The sequence below is a fragment of the Zootoca vivipara genome, chromosome 10 (genome assembly GCF_965207765.1).
Source record: "Zootoca vivipara chromosome 10, rZooViv2.hap1.1, whole genome shotgun sequence".
In the NCBI taxonomy this organism is placed as follows: Eukaryota; Metazoa; Chordata; class Lepidosauria; order Squamata; family Lacertidae; genus Zootoca; species Zootoca vivipara.
The window spans coordinates 50,992,297-51,010,974 of NC_142593.1; the positions used below are offsets into that span (position 1 = coordinate 50,992,297).

The window sequence follows — 18,678 nt, forward strand, 5'->3', positions numbered from 1 at the left end:
AATCATCCGAAAATGTTAATAGGAATTGATTGAACGCCAATTCATATTAACATTTTTCAGGTGACTTTTTACCACTAGCTTTTGAGAACTTTCTAGGATTCAGTTTTCTTTTGATCTTACAACACTGCAGAACTTACATGTTGATAATTGTACTGTGAGGAAGGGAGGGAGGAAGAAATTAAAGGCAAAAATATGCAACCCCACTATGTGGCGACTTCTCCATCTCGAAAACAGATTGTGTGAATGGGCTTTTTATCTGAGAGCCTAGGGTCTTAAACCATAAGAGTGCAACTTTGAAATTGGAAAAGTTTGTTGTCTGTAATTTGTAGCTTTTTTTTTCTAGAAGCCCCCACAGAAAACCAGACATTTGGGCCAAGTTCCTGTTGCTTGGGCTGAAGATCTCAAAGTATGTATGTTGACACATGTGGGCGTCGCTTGAAGCATAACTATTATGCAGAGGGAGAGCTGGCAAAGATTTCTGTGGATTTCAATGAGGAGTAATTCTTTTTTGCACGTCAGTAAGATGTTTTATACTGCAGAAACACATCCTGTGATCTGAGCAGTGAAATATCATGGCTTATGAAAAATATCTGATGTATTTTGATGTGTAGGAAGACAAACTACATAATGCTCCACTGGCACAAATTTACTCCCCTTATTCCCCATCCCCACCTATAAAAACAGATACAATTTAATACCTGCCAAGTGCATGTGAATTTTGCTCTAAAGAACAGGGCTTGCTTGGGAAAGGGGTCATAAAACTCAGGGAATTTATGCTTTGACACATCATGGAAAAGGGGAGAGACCCATCCATTGGCCAGAGAAGGAACAGGTGCAGATAACTTTCCTGGTAGAACACTTTGCTCCAATTGGGGGAGCAGTGCTGAAGGAAGGCACACTCTAGTTTCTGCCACTGGTCCCCAGGGCTTCACATTCTGCCTCCTGTGCACAGCCTCCCCAGTTCACTTTGTGGGTCCCTTCCAATCAGTCTGACCTGCCCAGGGTCCTCCCCAAGGCCACCTGCTCCACCCTGGATCTATGCCTGAAGCAATTTAGTAGAGTTAAGACTAAGGGTTGTTAAAACCCAATTTCTTACTTATGATGGGGAGGGAGGTGGAGGGAGAAGGAGCTACTGCATCTCCTTCTGCCCCCATCCTCCAACCAAGACCAGCAGGTTTGATCCTGCAGGGTGTTACATAATTTAGAGAAGATTCTCAGCATTGCGATGGGGCACCAACCAGCACTGCAGAGAATTTGATCTTGTGTGGTGCTGCTTCAGGAGGCAGGAAGAAGGAGAGGCCTGGTGATGATGCATCCCTTGTGATGATGCAATTGTCCAGCAGTTCCCACCTTTTGTGGCTTCTCCTCCTTCCTGCTCATGCCTGCCTCTCCTTCCTGCCTGATGCCCCCTTACAGCCCTGGATTGCTCTGGGATGCACAACATGACCCATAGCGATCTGGGGCTGTCTCAACCTGACTCAACCAATGCCTGGATTCCTCCAAAATGGCCCAATATGGCTCAAGGCTCAGGTGATTCCAGTGAACCCTACAGCACCCTAACTCCTGTCATTGACCAGTGAAGGTGCAGGCTTCCTTCTTGCCTCTTTCCTTTGTATCACATCAATTAAATACTTAGCCTACAAGCAGCAATCTTAACTTTTGACCCCTAGACAGTTCTTGGGAAATTTCAGGCACTTCCTAAGTCTTAAATAACAACACAGAAAGGAAGAAGCCATTTCAAGTAAGGAACCCTTCATTTACTTCATACTAGCAGCCATTTAGTTAGCAATTGGTGGTGCTCATCATTTTATTAACTGTATCTCCTTGAAGATGGGAGAACAGGAGAGATGGATTCTTATTTTCCTGCCCAATGGTGTTTATGGTATAATGAACCTTCTCATCTGTTGTCTAATTCGAGTGCTTGTTTTAACACTCAGCTCACAATCTGTCACGAATTATGTTAATATATTGGTACAGCACCCTTGATTCAAAATTATGATCGCTCTCCTCTCAGGAATCATTGGTGCATTTTCCAAGCTCGGTGTGATGAGCTTTCTCTGTTTGTGTCAATGAAACCACAGCAAGGGACTGTGCCACCTAATTTCATTCTTTCCTGCACTTAGGTCCCCAAAGTATTTGCTGCTGTGCTAAGTGTGGAGGGCAGAGCAGAATCGAGCAGAATGGGAACACCTGTCTGAGCTGTGACTGCTTAGTTGTCACCCCGTGAGACCTCTACCTACCCTGGTATTGATACTTATTTTATTCCAAGGAGAATCATTTGGATCATTATTTGGGCTCAGGAGGATATCCAAAGGACTACCATGGCTGAAACTCTACAAGTAGGGTCAACTCAATACTTTTTTTTTTTACTGGGGCAAAGATGGAACACCCCCCCCCATTCCTCCATGGAATTTGCTCCTCCAAGATGTAGTGATGGCCACCAACTTAGATGACTTTAAATGAGGGTTAGATAAGTCACTGGAGGATAAGCCTGTCATTGGATACCAGTTCAACCTCCTCTGCTTGAAGCAACATTGTCATTGAAATTCTACTCAGTATTGATCCAAAGTAGATTCCAATGTATAGTTAGAAGAGTAACAACTTAAACACATTGCAGGATTCCAAACTAATAGACCAGAGGCAGTTATATTTCATCCAGCAGAGTTTTACTGCTACTGAAGGCAAATGAGCATAATGGTCACAAATCCAATACATTCAGGATTGGCACTATCCATAAGAAATCCAGTTGTGGCAGACTTAACTTAAACTTACAATAAGTTATAACAAGCCTAACCTTGACACTACATACAGAACACCACACCAGAAGGAAAAGAGATAGAAGGAGAAAGTGTGAAACTCAGGCCCCTTCTGGCCTCTTATTATAGCCAGCACGACCTTGACAGAAAGAGATAACAGAACTAGTTTAAACCAGCTGTACTCAGCTTCTCTGAAGGAATAACCCAAATATCATGAAGGTTTTTTTTTCACACAGAGAAGCTTCCAGAACCCTCTTGAATTAAATAGAATAGGAAAGATCTCTACACATCAGATCAATACTTTCTGTACTAAGAAATGCAAGCTGACTCTGTAACACTAGTTCTTGGCAATCACAAGTTGAAAGAGTGCTGCAGCCACCACATCCAGCTTTTGGAATTCCCATAGGCATCTGGTTGAGCACTGTTAGAAAGGATGCTTGACTTAGATGGGCCTCTGGCCTGATCCAGCATGACTACTTTTATGTTCTTAAGAAACCACACAGACTGGCCACTCAACCTTATTTCCACAGTGGTGAAAGAACAGTGCCCTTTACCACACATGCGGGAAGCAAGCTAGCTTAGAGGAGGCAAGCTAGCAAGGTAGACCACACAGCACGATCTTCCAACAACTCACCTCCATGCCCTGCTCCCCTGCAATTGCCATTAGCAGAGCTGGCCCTGGCTGCGAGAGACAAAACACAGCAATGGGAACATCTAGAGGGGAATAGTCATTACTATCGACATCTAGCCCTCTATAGCTTCCTTAGATTCTAGATATGGGGAGATATCTAGAGGGGCCGTCATGGGAAAATAGACCTGAAAACAAGAGCTGGTGGGTATGTAGAGGTGATTGCTGCCTTGGCCAAGATTTTGGCTCTGCCTTAATTTTGTGACAAGCCAAGTAAAATAGAAAAATAAACTCCTCTGCTTATTATGTGCTGCAACTCAGACACTTCTAAAAAAGACATCCTTGAGTAATTACCTTAATATTATATAATAACATGTTTCTCACTGCTAAAGCATGTCAAGAAAATGTTGTCATTTCCATGGTGGTTTAGTTTAATATTCTTTTGCTTTATTGTACTAAACTACCTACTCCAGAATTCGTTTTAAGGCTTCCACTCCTTTCGAAAGGAGATCACTTGGCTTAGTTCAGCTCATCAGTTAAGACAGGCTGCTGAGGCTCCATGCTGAACTATAACTCCCATCATCCTGGATCACTGGCTATGCTGCATAGGAACCCATGCTTCATGCAGGGTTTTTTTTAAGCGGACGTCTGTTGTAAGCTGCTTTGAGCACAGCTCAATATGGAAAGGCAGCATATAAATAAACTCAACCAACCAACCAACCAACCAACCAATCAGCAGGCTTCCATGCCAATATGGCTCTATCTAAATCAGGCGTGTCCAACCGGCCGATCGCGATCTAGTGGTGGATCGTGGGCTGCCCCTGGTCAATCCTGGTCGATCGCACAATCTCCACTGAGCGACCATAAGAAAATAGCACAGCAACTCTGATCTCCCCCCTGCCACAAAAAAATAGCTCAACAACTCTGGTCTTGCCCCCTAAAAAAAGCTCAACAACTTTGGCTCACCCTTCCCCTAAAAAGCTCAACAACTCTGCTCAATCCAATGGGTAGATCACTGTCAGTTTATTTATAGTGGAAGTCACAGTCTCTAGGAAGTTGCACACCCCTGACTAAATCAAGGCATTCATGTTCATGCTGCCATTGGCCTCCACTAATTCTTCTTCTTCTTCTTCTTCTTCTTCTTCTTCTTCTTCTTCTTCTTCTTCTTCTTCTTCTTCTTCTTCTTCTTCTTCTTCTTCTTCCACTTGTAGCCAAGTAAGATTGTCTTCCATAAACACGGTTTTAACAATGAGTCCAATGAGTCCTTAAGTGACTGTGGAGTGGAGGCCAATTCTGGATCCACACGTCCTTCCACAGTGGGGACATTGGTTCCTGTGCAGAAGTTGATCACGTTGTGGATTTGCCAAGTGTGCCTTCCTCTTAGCTCGTTTCTCCCTTGTATTCTGAGTTTGAGTGTCTTCAAAGTCCATGACACCTTTGGTAAAGGCTTTTCTCCAACTGGAATGCTCGCAGGCCAGTGTTTCCCAGTTGTCAGTGTTTATACTACATTTTTTAAGATTTGCCTTGAGACAGTCTTTAAACCTCTTTTGTTGACCACCAGCGAGTAGGAAGAGAAACCACAAAGTGGCCTCCAGTCCACATGGGAAGCTGCTACACATTAATGGCTCACTCTATTGACCAAATTCCACATCAATGGCTTCATTTCTGACACATGGCAGACATTTCATACAACACTGGTTCTAACCATCTGTTGCGCTTTTCCAATAAATACAGTTTGTTGTGGCTTTAGGGGACATTCATGTGTTTACAACTGTAATGTAAAGCCCCCCCCCACAAATGTAATGCTCGGAAAGCTAGAATATTTTAATATTTAAAACTGATAGGGAATGATTTATTTGATGCTATCTTTCCCAAAATAGCCTTTTTCCAGGAGCTGCTTTCCCACAGATTCAAGCCATGCTGCAGGTATTAATCACCTGAATCCCAAGGGTGCAACATGACTAGGTGGATATAAACCGATTTCTCTTTGCACTGATCCAAGCTTACTTGGCTCTGCACACATGATATAGTGATTCAAATAAGATTGCGGAGCACTTCTGACTTTACACCAGAGATCTCATAGCACAAGGTCTACAAGGCTTCTTATATAGGAGCTTTATCTTGTAACCCACCATTACTTGTGAACAGAGGGTTAGAAGCATCTCCTGTCTTTTTTAAAAAGCAAAAACAAACAAACAACAACACAAAACAAAACAACAACTTGGAAATAATTTTCACATTTCAAATCCTGGGAAGCAAACCCAGAAGTCCTTGGCTTCCTGTGAACATTAATGCACACTGTATGCTTTCCACCACTAATGATGTACATTGCCATCAACAGTCGAGACCCCTGGTTTACCCAGGCTCTGGTAAAGAAAATTCTTAGGTGCAAAACATTGTGAAGACCTAATTAAACAGGTTTTACTGATACCATCTCTGACTTAGCTACCTAAAAGACAAAATAAAAGACATCTATCTATTGATAAGCTACTTTTTTTAAAAAAAGAAGAAGAAGACAGAATCTAGAATTGCTTCTTTGGAAGAAAAAAAAAAGCCCATCTGATTTAATCAGCTATGTGTCTTGTACTAATTTTCTATTTTTGAGGCTGGCTTTATGTAACCTTCAGGTTACATTTATTTTCTTCTTTTAAAGTCATGAATCCCCATTAGGTACGGCATGGTTAAGGAAAGAAGCTGGTAGCATGCCTTAACTGAAGTTGATAATGATCAGAAGTTATAAATCTTTTGTAAACCATAGGGGTTTTTCTTCCACAACTTGCAATATCAGGTCAGGCTTAATTAAAATTACACGTCCCATCAGGAGCCTTTACATGCAAAGCAGAAACAAACCTCACTGCATGCATTTTGTGTTCTTTTCTAATTATCTGAAAACCATTTTTATTGTGTGAGAGCAATTTTAGTCGCCATTTCAGACACCATCCACCAGGAAGCTCTTCTTACTGAAAGGCAAAGATGACTTGTACAACAGTACAGTACACCCCATTCAATGCAATGGGGTGACATCCAACAAGGGGGTGCAATGGCGGCTCTGGAACTGATGTACTTGTTTCCCCTTCATCCCTGGCTGTCGCAAGAGCGGATGTGGTGCTTTTTCAGCCATGAACTCACTCCTCTTCCTAGGGTGCTATCCTGTGGTTTCTGAAAGGTCACAGGGTATGGCAGAGCCTCTCCTACAAGGTGTGACCGGAAAGTTCGTTGAATGGTCACATGAATCGGACAGCGAGAAATATTTGAACATACATACCTTACAGGCCTTCAAAGTAGCCCCCCCTCTAATACAATGCACCGTTGACAACGTTCGTAGAACTGTTGGAAACATCTGGAAAAGTCCTCTTTTCGTACTGCTTTCAGTTCCCTCGTCACAGCAGCTTGGATGTGTGAAATGCTGGACAATCTGTGCCCTTTCAGTGCAGATTTCAGTTTTGGAAAAAGAAAGAAATCCGGTTGGGCCAGATTGAGAGAATATGGAGGGTTGTTGTTGTTGTTGTCTAGTCGTTTAGTCGTGTCCGACTCTTCGTGACCCCATGGACCAGAGCACACCAGGCACTCCTGTCTTCCACTGCCTCCCGCAGTTTGGTCAGACTCATGTTGGAGGGTAGAACAACTCATAACCTCAGTAACAATTTCATGCGGAATATGCAATTCTTCCGCCATCATTTGGATGGCCAAACACAAATCCCACATCAATAACTTATGAACTCTGTCAACATTTGCCACCATTCTGCCCGTCGACAGTCTGCCAGAACGAGGGTCATCTTCGATGGTTTGCCGCCGTTCATGGAAATGCTTCAATCACTCATACACTGTCTTTTGAGTTACAGCTTCATCTCTGTACACTATTGTGAGCATTTCGTGGGTTTCTGAAGCTGATTCTATGTTCGAATAGTTCTCGCTGTTTGATTTCTATGACCATTCACCGAACTTTCTGGTCACACCTTGTCTTTTGTTAGTGATCTGAGTAACAGGTTTGTTTGGGGTGTGTCAGAATGGAGGCACAGATTCCAACACATGGAGTGTCCCATGCACTTTCATGGCTGGCATTGTACCAAAGGAGACCAAGGATTTGCGCTTACCAATTTAAAGGGATACTAATATAGATTTGTGTGGGTGGGTGGTGTTGACACAAAATAGGGCCTGCTTCTTAACACAGTGCAATTTCCTGGCTCTGCAGTTTATATCTGCTAAATCTACAGTGCATATAATGTCTTCTCTGTTGTGGCTAGGAGAAGCCAAGGAATAATGATTTCCCCCCCAATTATCTATTCCATTCCCCTCTTTAATCTCCTGCACTTTCTTTTCTCACAGAGACTCTTTTGCTCCAGTGATTCTGGCAGCACCCTCACATGGGAAAGGACTGTAAATTTATTGCAGGCTTCCACCCTGCTTAATACCTTATCACTGTCACCTTTTTTCAGAGCTAGTGTGTTGGGTCACAACTCTTGGAAAGCTTCTCCTGACCTGCGTGCTCACCTAGCTCAAAAGCATGATGCTGGGGGAAAAAGATGTATCTAAACTGATCTGCTGAGCCGTTGTAAAGGTAAACAAATTATTTCCTTGGGGAGCTGCAGCTGCGGTGATAGTGAAAAATCGCAATGTGATTCCACGCTTACGTGGGACATTACAGCAGCATAGTGGTGGACACTAGAGCTTAAACACTAATCAACAACACTATCATAGGATGAAATCCATTTCTAAGACCAAGTTGCCTGTTTACGACAGCTGCAGTTGGCTGTGCCATAGTAAAATGCATTATCCCATCTGATGAAAGCAGAAAGATTTGATGAAAGTGGAGACAAGGTGGGGGAAACGGATAACAAAGACATTCTGGAGTTTAATTGCATTGAACAAAGAAGGCCAATTCGGAGGAAAATGGTTTTAGTCCATATTTACCATTAAGGCTGCTTCGGTCGATCAGATTGGTGTCAACCGGCCAGTAGGCCCCATCGCCATGACGACCTGCAAAAAGGAAAATGAGCATCAGTGCAGAATGGCTGATATACCCGAGTCAAGACAGGCTCAGTTCTTCAAACAGTGTCGATCTGACGTTTAAGCTATTAGATATTGTAAGAGGAGGTGACTGCACAGCTGCCTGAGAAAAATCTGCCATAAAAGCAGCCTTTTCTAAACCAAAATCTCTGAGCCCTTTGACGCTCCCCCACCACATGCTGCTTGTCATTACTCTGCTATTCAGAATTGCTAGTTAAAAGTGACAAAAGAAGGTGAGGGTTTTGGCATGAGCCAGAATATTCTCTCTCAGAAGATGACAAACCCGACAGCAGAGCTATTCAAGCATCTTAAGGCAAGTTTAGTGCTAGATGTGCTCACTTCTCAGAGGTCCATTTCCCCCCTCAAAGCTCCAGCTTTGACATTTCATTTCTGCGCATGGAAACTGTATTATTCTGCCAGGTGACACCATGTCTCTTTTAAGGCAGTGATGGCCAAACTTGGCCCTCCAGCGGCTTTTGGACTACAACTCCCATCATCCCTAGCTAACAGGACCAGTGGTCAGGGATGATGGGAATTGTAGTCCCAAAACAGCTGGAGGGCCGAGTTTGGCCATCATTGCTTTAAGGCATCCACATATGGGGTAATCAGTGGGGAGACCAATGACAGACTTTAACAATGCTAACTAGGGCTGATGGAAGGGCATCACGGACTAGACCTAATGCTTTCTTGGCATATATGTCTCCTGTTGACTGATTGACTTCCATGCAAGGTCAAATCACTCAAAAGGAATATGCAACCAAAAGCTGAGGTGTTTTTAAAAATAAAACAATAACAACCCTGCTCTTTTATTGATCGATTCTGTTTTCACTTTGTGTTGCCTGGTTCCTAACTGTTAGTATAATATTTAATAATATGTCACAGAATGAAAAAAATATATATTGACAGATGGCATAGAAATCTTGTAAATAAGTAAAATAAATAGCCTCCTTTCACGCTCTGTTATACTAAGCAGCATACCAACTTCTGGACGTCGTATTCCAGAACGTAGTAATGGATGTGAGTAGACTTTGTCAAATAAAAAGGGAAAGTGGTTATTTTACCATATGAAGTATTTTTGAAAAAGTGAAGTTTATTTTTAGAAGTATATATTAGCTGTTTGAAGGACAACACATATAATAAGCTAACCTCTAAGGGCACATGGCTATTACACATATAAAGTTGTACGAAATTATAGCAGTTTCTTACAATAGCAGAATTTGCAAACTGTTCACAAATTGCCTCACTGCCTCCCGGTACTAATGTTGAGCGACACTGTGCTAATTATGCAAGTCACATTTTTCCATGACTTGACAGAAAAGAATGACTCAGCAAATGTGGCACTGCACTGCACTGCCATTCCTTCGCAAAGACTCACAAAAAGGCCCTCTAGCTATCTTTGTTCTATATCAGTCCTAGGATAAATTCTCAGAAGAGTCAAAAGCACTCCAGATAATTTCTAACTGTGCCAGTTCTAGCCCACATTGATTAAACCGGGCAGTTTACTCATAAACTTTAGCTTCAGTTCTAAAAAAGATTATTATGGATGTATATGTGTATATAGGGGACACGGGTGGCGCTGTGGTCTATACCACTGAGCCTTGGGATTGCCGATCGGAAGGTCAGCGGTTTGAATCCCCGCGACAGGGTGAGCTCCTGTTGCTCGGTCCCAGCTCCTGCCAACCTAGCAGTTCGAAAGCACATCAAAGTGCAAATAGATAAATAGGTACCGCTCCGGTGGGAAGGTAAACGGCATTTCCGTTTCGCCAGAAGTGGCTTAGTCCTGCTGGCCACATGACCTGGAAAACCTGTCTGCAGACAAATGCCGGCTCCCTCGGCCAGTAAAGTGAGATGAGCGCAACAACCCCAGAGTTGTCCGTGACTGGACTTAACTGTCAGGGGTCCTTTACCTTTACCTTTTTATGTGTATATATGTTGTACCTTATGTTGTATAAAAGTCATGGAGCAGTCACGATTTCTGCATTAGGTAAAATGTCTACAGTTTGGGATAGAAGGGAGATCTGCGTTTAGAGGAGGAGGAGGAGGACCACTTCCAGAAATGCTCCCATGCCCGGAGCTTCTCCTACAATTTTGGCATTACACACTTGTCCCCAAAAACCGGGCAGAGAGATCAAAGCAGAGAGTTGGGAACTACAAGATATGTTATTCTGATTACCCGCATGCAGCAAGTTCAGGGTCTTAAATTACAACGAAAACTTTATAGACTCGTAAAAATTACAGGGTTTATAGTCTCATAAAAATAACTGGGCTGCCCCACAGGCTCCGAGTGGTCAGGCATACAACTGATGGATTTGCCCATGTTACCTTGGAGGTGCACACCGTGAAACGAGTTTAGGAGAGGCTTCACAGCAGCCTGCAGGGAGACCTGACATATGCTTTGAGAATGATGGTGGTTAACCTGAGAAGTTGTTTCATTGTGCAGGAGAGGCGCCTGGAGCTTAGGTACACCTGAAATTATTCCTCTTTGCTGATTTGCCTATCAACGGTGTGAAGTGCTCTGGTTTGAAAGGCCCAATTAGGAATGTAAGGTCATTATCATCACGGGCGTTTTCAGCACAATCAACTTCTCAATCAAGATAATTGCAGAGCCATTGGCATTTGATCCTCGGAAGCAGAGTAGAGTTGCACAACGGCTCAGTCGTAATCATTAGAAATGGAGAGCAAATTAGTCATTTTGCACCCACGAGCAGGATATGCGGTGTTTGTTTGTGCATGTGGTCAGAAATTATAGACCAGCTGGAACTTGCAGCCCTTGGAAAATAGTCACATATTTACTGTAAAAAAATTAAAAGGACTGCTGGAACATGTGGAAGCAGTATACAGCAGCGATGTTGATGTTATTAGAATGAATCCCATCCCATTTGAGCAGAATTCCACCCTTGCCCAACCATACCTTTTTGCTGTTTTCCTAGGGGCGGTGAGAGAGACACATGACCTTTAGCTGTGGTTAGTTTTAAGCTCTAATTATGCTGGAAAATAATGTAATGAGTGCGGATATATATGAGTTGGTGATTTCATTCCAATCTACCGAAACCTCCTATAATTATCAAATAAGACCCACTCCAGCTTTAGAATATATTCTAAAGTGTTTTCAAAATAGACCTTCTCCTTAGGGAAGCAAAAGACTCTAGTTTTATGCATGAAAGCAAAAGGTCTGAGCTTTTGATTTGTGGCAATTAGGCTGATAGCAGAGCTATAAATCAAATAGCCCTTAACAAGTCTAGTGCATGGCATTTCAACAAAACTAATCCAACCAATATCTCATATTGGATTTATGGTGATGCAATTTTATTACTCAGCTTAGACTTTGCTTAGACATGCAAAGAGAGCCTGAAGATCACCAGAGGGAGTATAATCCTGCTCATCCTAGACCACTCAGAAGTGTTTGATAATCAATCCTTCTTGACCACCTGAAATGGATGGGAATGGAGAGCACTGATTGACAGTGGTTCTGTTCCTACTTGAGGGGTCAGTATTAAGAGGGGTGTGTATGTGTGTTTGATTATCATCTTCCAAAGCAACTACTCTTTTCCGAACTTAAAAATGGAAAGCGTAATGCTGGTGGTCAACAAAAGAGGTTTAAAGACTGTCTCAAGGCAAATCTTTTAAAATGTAGTATAAACACTAACAATTGGGAAACACTTGCCTGTGAGCGCTCCAATTGGAGAACAGCCTTTACCAAAGGTGTCATGGGCTTTGAAGACACTCAATCTCAGGACGGAAGGGAGAAACGTGCTAAGAGGAAGGCACGCTTAGCAAATCCACACCGTGATTAACTCCCACCTGGAAACCAATGTCCCCACTGTGGAAGGATGTGTGGATCCAGAATTGGCCTCCACAGTGACTTACGGACCCATTGTTAAAACTGTGTTTATGGAAGACAATCTTACTCGAATACAAGTGATAGAAGAAGAAGAAGAAGAAGAAGAAGAAGAAGAAGAAGAAGAAGAAGAAGAAGAAGAGGAGGAAGAAGAAGAAGAATGCAAATGGGGAGAGCACTTCCATTCAAAATAATAATAATAAAAATAAAATCATTGTACACAGAAAACTAGCAGGCCAGCTAGGCTAAGATGTGATGCGGTCAGGTAATTTTTGACTCTGGACTTAATGGGCTTACAGAGGACCAACTCTTTAGATGGCAACAGGCATTACTTATTTCAAAATTCCAAGTATGTTGTTAGTTGGCCAATAAATTATTCCAGCCCTGCTGTGTTTGGGGCTCTCCTGCTCTTTCTCCTGACTGGGTCCATGGTCCAAAGTTCTACCCCAACAGCACAGCTGCTCTTTTTGAACTCAGGATGCAAGGGAGGAGTGTGCATGCTTGGCAAATCCACACTGTGATCAGCTCCCGCCCGGAAACTATGTCCCCACTGTGGAAGTACATGTGGATCCAGAATTGGCCTCCACAGTCACTTACAGACTCATTGTTAAAACCGTGTTTATGGAAGACAATCTTACTCGGCTACGAGTGATCGCCGAAGAATAAATCATTGCTCTCTCCAACTGGAGAAAACACACCTGGGTTCCATCTTGTCCCTGTGGTTTTCAATAACTATAAGCAGCCTCCGAGTTTTGCTGTGGAAAGGTAGCACTTCAGATTCAGAAGCAAATTCAGAAAGACTTCTGTGTTTGCCTTATGTGACTGAGAATAGAACCTCATGCACTTTAGATTACTATTTAAGTTGAAGAGATGGTGCCTTTTTTGCATTTTTCCTCTTCCTTGCTTTTAATTGTTGTGACATTTTATTTTTTAGAGTGCAAGTCTGTGATAAAAACTATCTTGTTTTTATTGATTCTGTGCCAGGTACTGCAGGAGCCCATTCAGTTGAAAAGTGGGGAACAGATGTTCTAAATATATACATTACTTTAAATTAAAACTGAAAACCAGGAGAATCATAGGGCTGCAAGGAACCTCAAGGGTCATCGAGTCAAAACCCTGCAATGCAGGAACCTTTTGCCCAAAGTTGGGCTTGAACCCATGACCTTGAGATAAAGTGTCTCATGCTCTGCCAATTGAGCTACTCCTAGAGTTCCTCACCAATCTTGCTCTGCTAGAATATCTTAAAACGACAAATAGATGAAGACAGAAAACAATTCCAAGGTGGCATTCCTCCAAGGTTAGGATTAGACACATGAATAGCACTGAAAAATTATTCCAACAGCACCAACGCCTTGGCATTTTTACTCAGTAGTAAGTCCCACTATGGCCAATGAGGCTTACTCGCAGATAAATGTACACTGGATGGCAGCCTAAAGCTATATTAATCTTCTGATCTCCCGAATCTTCTGGCACTTACTGCAAGTCCCCCCCCCCCAAAAAAGACCACAATTGGACCACTGACATCCAATTATATCTTATTATCTCCACATCCTGCTGAGTATTCTCCCTGCAGGAAAAATGTTTCATAAAAATCAGAGGTGAAGCGGGAAGGGGGGAACTCTTTTGAGAGAATAGGCAAATATGTATCGCTTAAAAATCATCTCTCCCTCTCACTTTCTCAGTCTCTCTCACTCTTAAAAAAGGCTTTGAAATCCATCTGAATCTCTCCTCACTGCACGGCAGCTGTGATCCAGGGAAAGGTAAAAAAAAAAAAAAAATGAGGCATCTTTCTGCTATTACAGCATTGAAAGAGGTGTCTGTCTGCATGCTGACATTAAGCAATAGATGTAACTTTCAGTGGACTCCTTACCAGCTGGGAGAAAGCACCGCAACAAGCAAAACCAGACAATTTCTGGTGTTCGGCCAAACAGTGTTGAGCAGAGGCAGTTTATGCTTCAAATAGCCAAGCAGCAACATAACTGCTGTAATCCAAACACCACACAGGTTGAATTACATTTTTGTTTGGAAAAAGAGAGCGAGCAAAAATTGGAATACCCAGGCAATGCTTCAGCTGCCTTACAAATGCTATTTCCTTGAAAACTCAAGCAATTAGCACTCTGTTTATTCATGAGATTAAAAGCAGCGAGGTGTAAAATGGCAGGTGTCCTTTCAAAAGCAACACATTAATTCCTCGGCCCAGAGAAGGCTCTGCATTTTGAACTCAACAGGATGGGTTTCAAGTTTCTGCTGTTTGTCTTCCACGGAACAGAGGAGGCAACTATTTCTGAAGTTTGAAGCATATGGTTCTGGTTTTCAGCCTGGAAGGCCTGTCCAATGGTGCTCCCAGTCAATTAGAGGATTATAAGTCTCATCCAACAGCATAGCTGCCAAGTTTTCCCTTTTCTCGCGAGGAAGCCTATTCAGCATAATGGAAAATCCCTTTAAAAAAGGGATAACTTGGCAGCTATGTCCAGCAGGCACCTTCTAACTCTACATTTCTACCGTTCTGTGATTCTAATACACACCGCAGGCCGCTGAAAGACAAAACTGGGGGTTTCTGAGGAATCCCCCTACCCTTCTCCCATTTGCTTTAATTCCCCCCCCCTTTTCTGTGGCTTTTCACACCCATTTTGTACTTTCCAGCACCATCCTGCAGAGCACAGTCCCACAATAGAGGAAAAAGTCATATTTTTTCCTAGACCAGGGATGTCCAACAGGTCGGCTGCGATCTACAGGTCGATTCCCGTGTAATAGGCTCATTTTACTCCACGGGGGAACTTTGGTTTGCCCTGCCCCCCCCCCAAAAAAAGTTTAACAACTTTGCAGGGAAACGTTTTTAAAAGTTTTCTAATATACCTCCAGTAATAGCCAAATTATAACAATAACAATTTGGAAGGCATGGTTGGTTTCTTAGGCAACTGAGTGACTTCTTCCTGAATCCTGGCACTTCACAGTGCTGAAAGGGACAAAACGGCCACGGCCACCATCACTATGCTGGCAAAGGATCAGAAAGGAAATGAATATCAGAGTGGTTTTCTTGGAGGAGGGAACATGCCGGACAGTGCAAGGGGCAAACATTATGGCTCCCCAAACTGAGCCAAAGTAGGGCCTGCAAGTTTGCAGTTCTTGAACAAGACTGTAAAGTTAAACATCATGGGTTGTGAGTTTTTCCTCTGAGTAGGCCTATTGAAATTAATGGACCTAACTTGGATTTCTCTGTTATTTTCATAATTGTTTTCATATCCATTATTTTCAGTGAGTAGGGCTAGCAATGGACACAACTCTTAGGTCAGCGATCAACAAAGTTTCACTCAGCGTAAACACACTGAAATGAATAAGCAGAACTTCAGCCGGTTTACTCTGAATAAAACTTAGTTGGAAACCACCCTTTGCTTCAGCTCAGGTGTACAACGGATTATTTCCCACCCACCGCCCCCCGGTCCCCTTCAAACCAAGAGTCCCATCTAACATACGTTTGGGCTTCTCTACAAACAATTCTCAGTTCTAATTTCCCAGGTTTTCCTATTGTACAGTGGTTGTTGCTTAACTTTCTCCTCATCCTGCGCACAATTTTCTTTTTGCTTAAGGGAATTAATTCCTCATTATATAATCACTCTGAAACCAGTGCAAAGAAATGCAGAAATGCGCTTTGGTATAATTATATAACCACCAAAGTAATTTCGTTATGAAAACAGCTGGCTTTGTATATATACACACTTTGTATATATAGGCAACCCAAACTCTGCAGAGACCTTGTGCTGGCTGTCGGAGAAAAACAACCATTTCATAAAGTATGCAGCAGCTAATAGCACGTAGAGCCACCTTGTAGCTTTCAGGAGAAGCAAATGAAGGGCTTTTGTTACTTGACCTAATTAAATTAGGTGCTGACATAAAATCAAATCAAATCAAGGACTGCATTTACTCAACACCTTTAGCCTGACACGGAAAACTTGATTTAATAAACGGTGAATGGAAATCTACCTTGAAATGATTTAAGGGCCCTCTTTTGGCCTTGTCCAGCTGGTTTCAAAAATAGTCCTGGCTTCAAGTGTAGGAGTTCCATAAATTTATTTCTCTAGAACTTAGCTTCCTCCTATTTAGCACTTAACAGCAAAATGTGGGCTGTGCCAGAGCAGGAAGCAAAAATGCAGTTAGGCTTGAGTGAGAAATGGGAAAAGAGGAACAAAGGTCAGAGGCACTCTGTGCATGCTTGTGTTCTATGGAGGCGTGAACATGGGAATGTGAAGGAAGCATCTAGGGACCTGCTGGAACATTCGAGTCATAGGAAGCACATGTGGGGACATTTGAGCTGTATACAATCAATGGCTATCACTAAGGAGAAAGAGGAAGAAGTAGAGTGGTCTGCTCAGAGTGTGGGTGTGTCAATCGTTTTGAACCTGGACCACCAACCCACTATGGACTACAAGATGGTACTATGGGATCCTGGGCCGATCCCTCCTTGGTCAGAGAATTCCATTTGAAATGAAAATGGGGGTGGAAATTCCTACAGTTCGTATGTTTGTTCATGGTCAGGGATGGAAATCACGCGAGCAAATATGAGTAGCGTCTGTTATCCTTTTTAAGTCTGCATATATTTTTTTTAAAAAAACTTTTCATTCCACTGAAATGCAATTGAGATGAATCATGAAATTAATTACGTACGCTGCAGCAATAGCAGATAGCAAGATGAACAATGTAGGTATTAGCAGAAGCCAAACTATAAGGGGAGCAGAAACAAGACTGATTGCAACAAACCTAGGATGGACAGAAATCTCTGTTGCTTTGCACCCCAACTGCAGGTCCCTGCTTCAACCTCCAATCTTAACTATCTTGGGACTGTAAGGAATGGCTGCTCTTCTTCGTCTTCTTCGTCTTCTTCGTCTTCTTCGTCTTCTTTGTCTTCGTCATTTGCATATGCCATTCAAATAAAGATCTTGCTAAACTATAACGTTGCTTGTTCTGATTGCACCGAAAGCTCAATGGACCAGCTAAAAGGGGATACGGAAGTTTTGTAAGAGCTTCCAGATCAAACTTCCAGCACCTAGTTAATTATCTCCTAAAATTAAATTTCTACATAAGTTATCTGCACTGCTCCATGCTGTTATGTGCTTCCTTGCTTCCCAGAGTAGCAATGAGTTCCAAGGGTACCTGTCTTCTTTTGGAAGACGAGTACACTGGAGGTTTATGGCATTTTGTAATATCTGGTTTTATTTACAAAAAAGCTGAGCATAGGTGGTCTGCTACAACGCACTACGTTTGCTGCCCTAGATTAGAGTAGTAGGATTTGGGGAGAAATTTACTTCAGTTTTCATTTTAAACCTACCTTACTTCACACTTGTCAAAAGCAACATGTAGACTGAAGCAAAACTATCCTCTGAAATTTGCACTTGCAAATTTGGCAACACATTTCGCCACCAAAAAAAGTTTGCAGAAATATTAGGGAAAATTACATATAAAATATAGTACATTAGGGGAAATCGCTGGCATTAACATTCATTTAAAGAAAAATGTGCGCTAAAGTGCCTGCAGTTTTTGTAAGGACTTTTTAAAATAAAATAAAAACCCAGGGGTCATGTGAGTTCTAAATTGAACCATAGTCCATCATCTGACTGCTGCATTTTGAAATCAGTCCTAGATATCATTTTGAGAACCCGACTGTTGTTTTTCACAATGCTTTATAAAGAGTCCTCTGCATCAACATTTCTGTGCATGCATATATTATTTTAATGCATGCTTATAAAAAAGGAAAGCTGATGGAAGCTACCCATAAAGTTTTGCTGAATCCCTGCAGCAGAAAAAAGGAAGGTGTGATCATTTACCTTATTAGGTTACCTTATGTTTCCTTGACTCCCAGAGCTTTCCCCAGAGAATCAGTCAAAATGAGGCAACACGTTTTCCGGACAACAAATGGCACTGCTGTGAGCATATGAGGCCTGGTTACAGCCTCCAACTTCTTGAAGAGGAAGGCGTATTGCAGCATGTAAACACATTTTCTGCCAACCCCATTGGTAACCTTTGCCACTTCCCATTTAATTTCTTTGGTTCCCACAGCACAAGGAGAATGAACAAATGGAAGGGAGTGTGGGCGGGAGGAGAGGAGATTTGTTTTATTATTATTATTACATACCGGGGACTGATGTTCTTGTTGACCAAAGTGAGGTTACTGCCACATACACAATCTAATTTTAATCCAGCATGCTTATTTATTTCTCCACATGAAATAAAGTAGTATGAGCTTTCTCAGACTGGGCCGAGTCCCAAAGGGACTTGGTTCTTTTCTATCCTGATTCAAATGCATTCAAAGGAAAAAAAGATGTTCCCAAATTCACAGGTGAGCCTCTGGGGTCATAACAGGGCAATCTGTTGCAGCCCACTTTTAATCCCTGGACAATAAATGGGGAAACTGGGGGACCAGTGGGGCATGCTGGGGGAAAAAACCTTTATACATT

At 42.4% G+C, this 18,678-nt stretch overlaps 1 protein-coding gene across 1 annotated transcript in view; it reads right to left on the reverse strand.

Annotated features, from left to right (window-relative positions):
* Nucleotides 1–18,678, reverse strand: part of DCC (DCC netrin 1 receptor) — an 876,197-nt gene that overhangs the window by 51,417 nt on the left and 806,102 nt on the right. Inside the window, exon 22 of the mRNA XM_060280362.2 lies at nucleotides 8,296–8,361. Within this exon, the coding sequence (XP_060136345.2) occupies nucleotides 8,296–8,361 (66 nt within the window). The remainder of the gene's footprint in view (nucleotides 1–8,295; nucleotides 8,362–18,678) is intronic.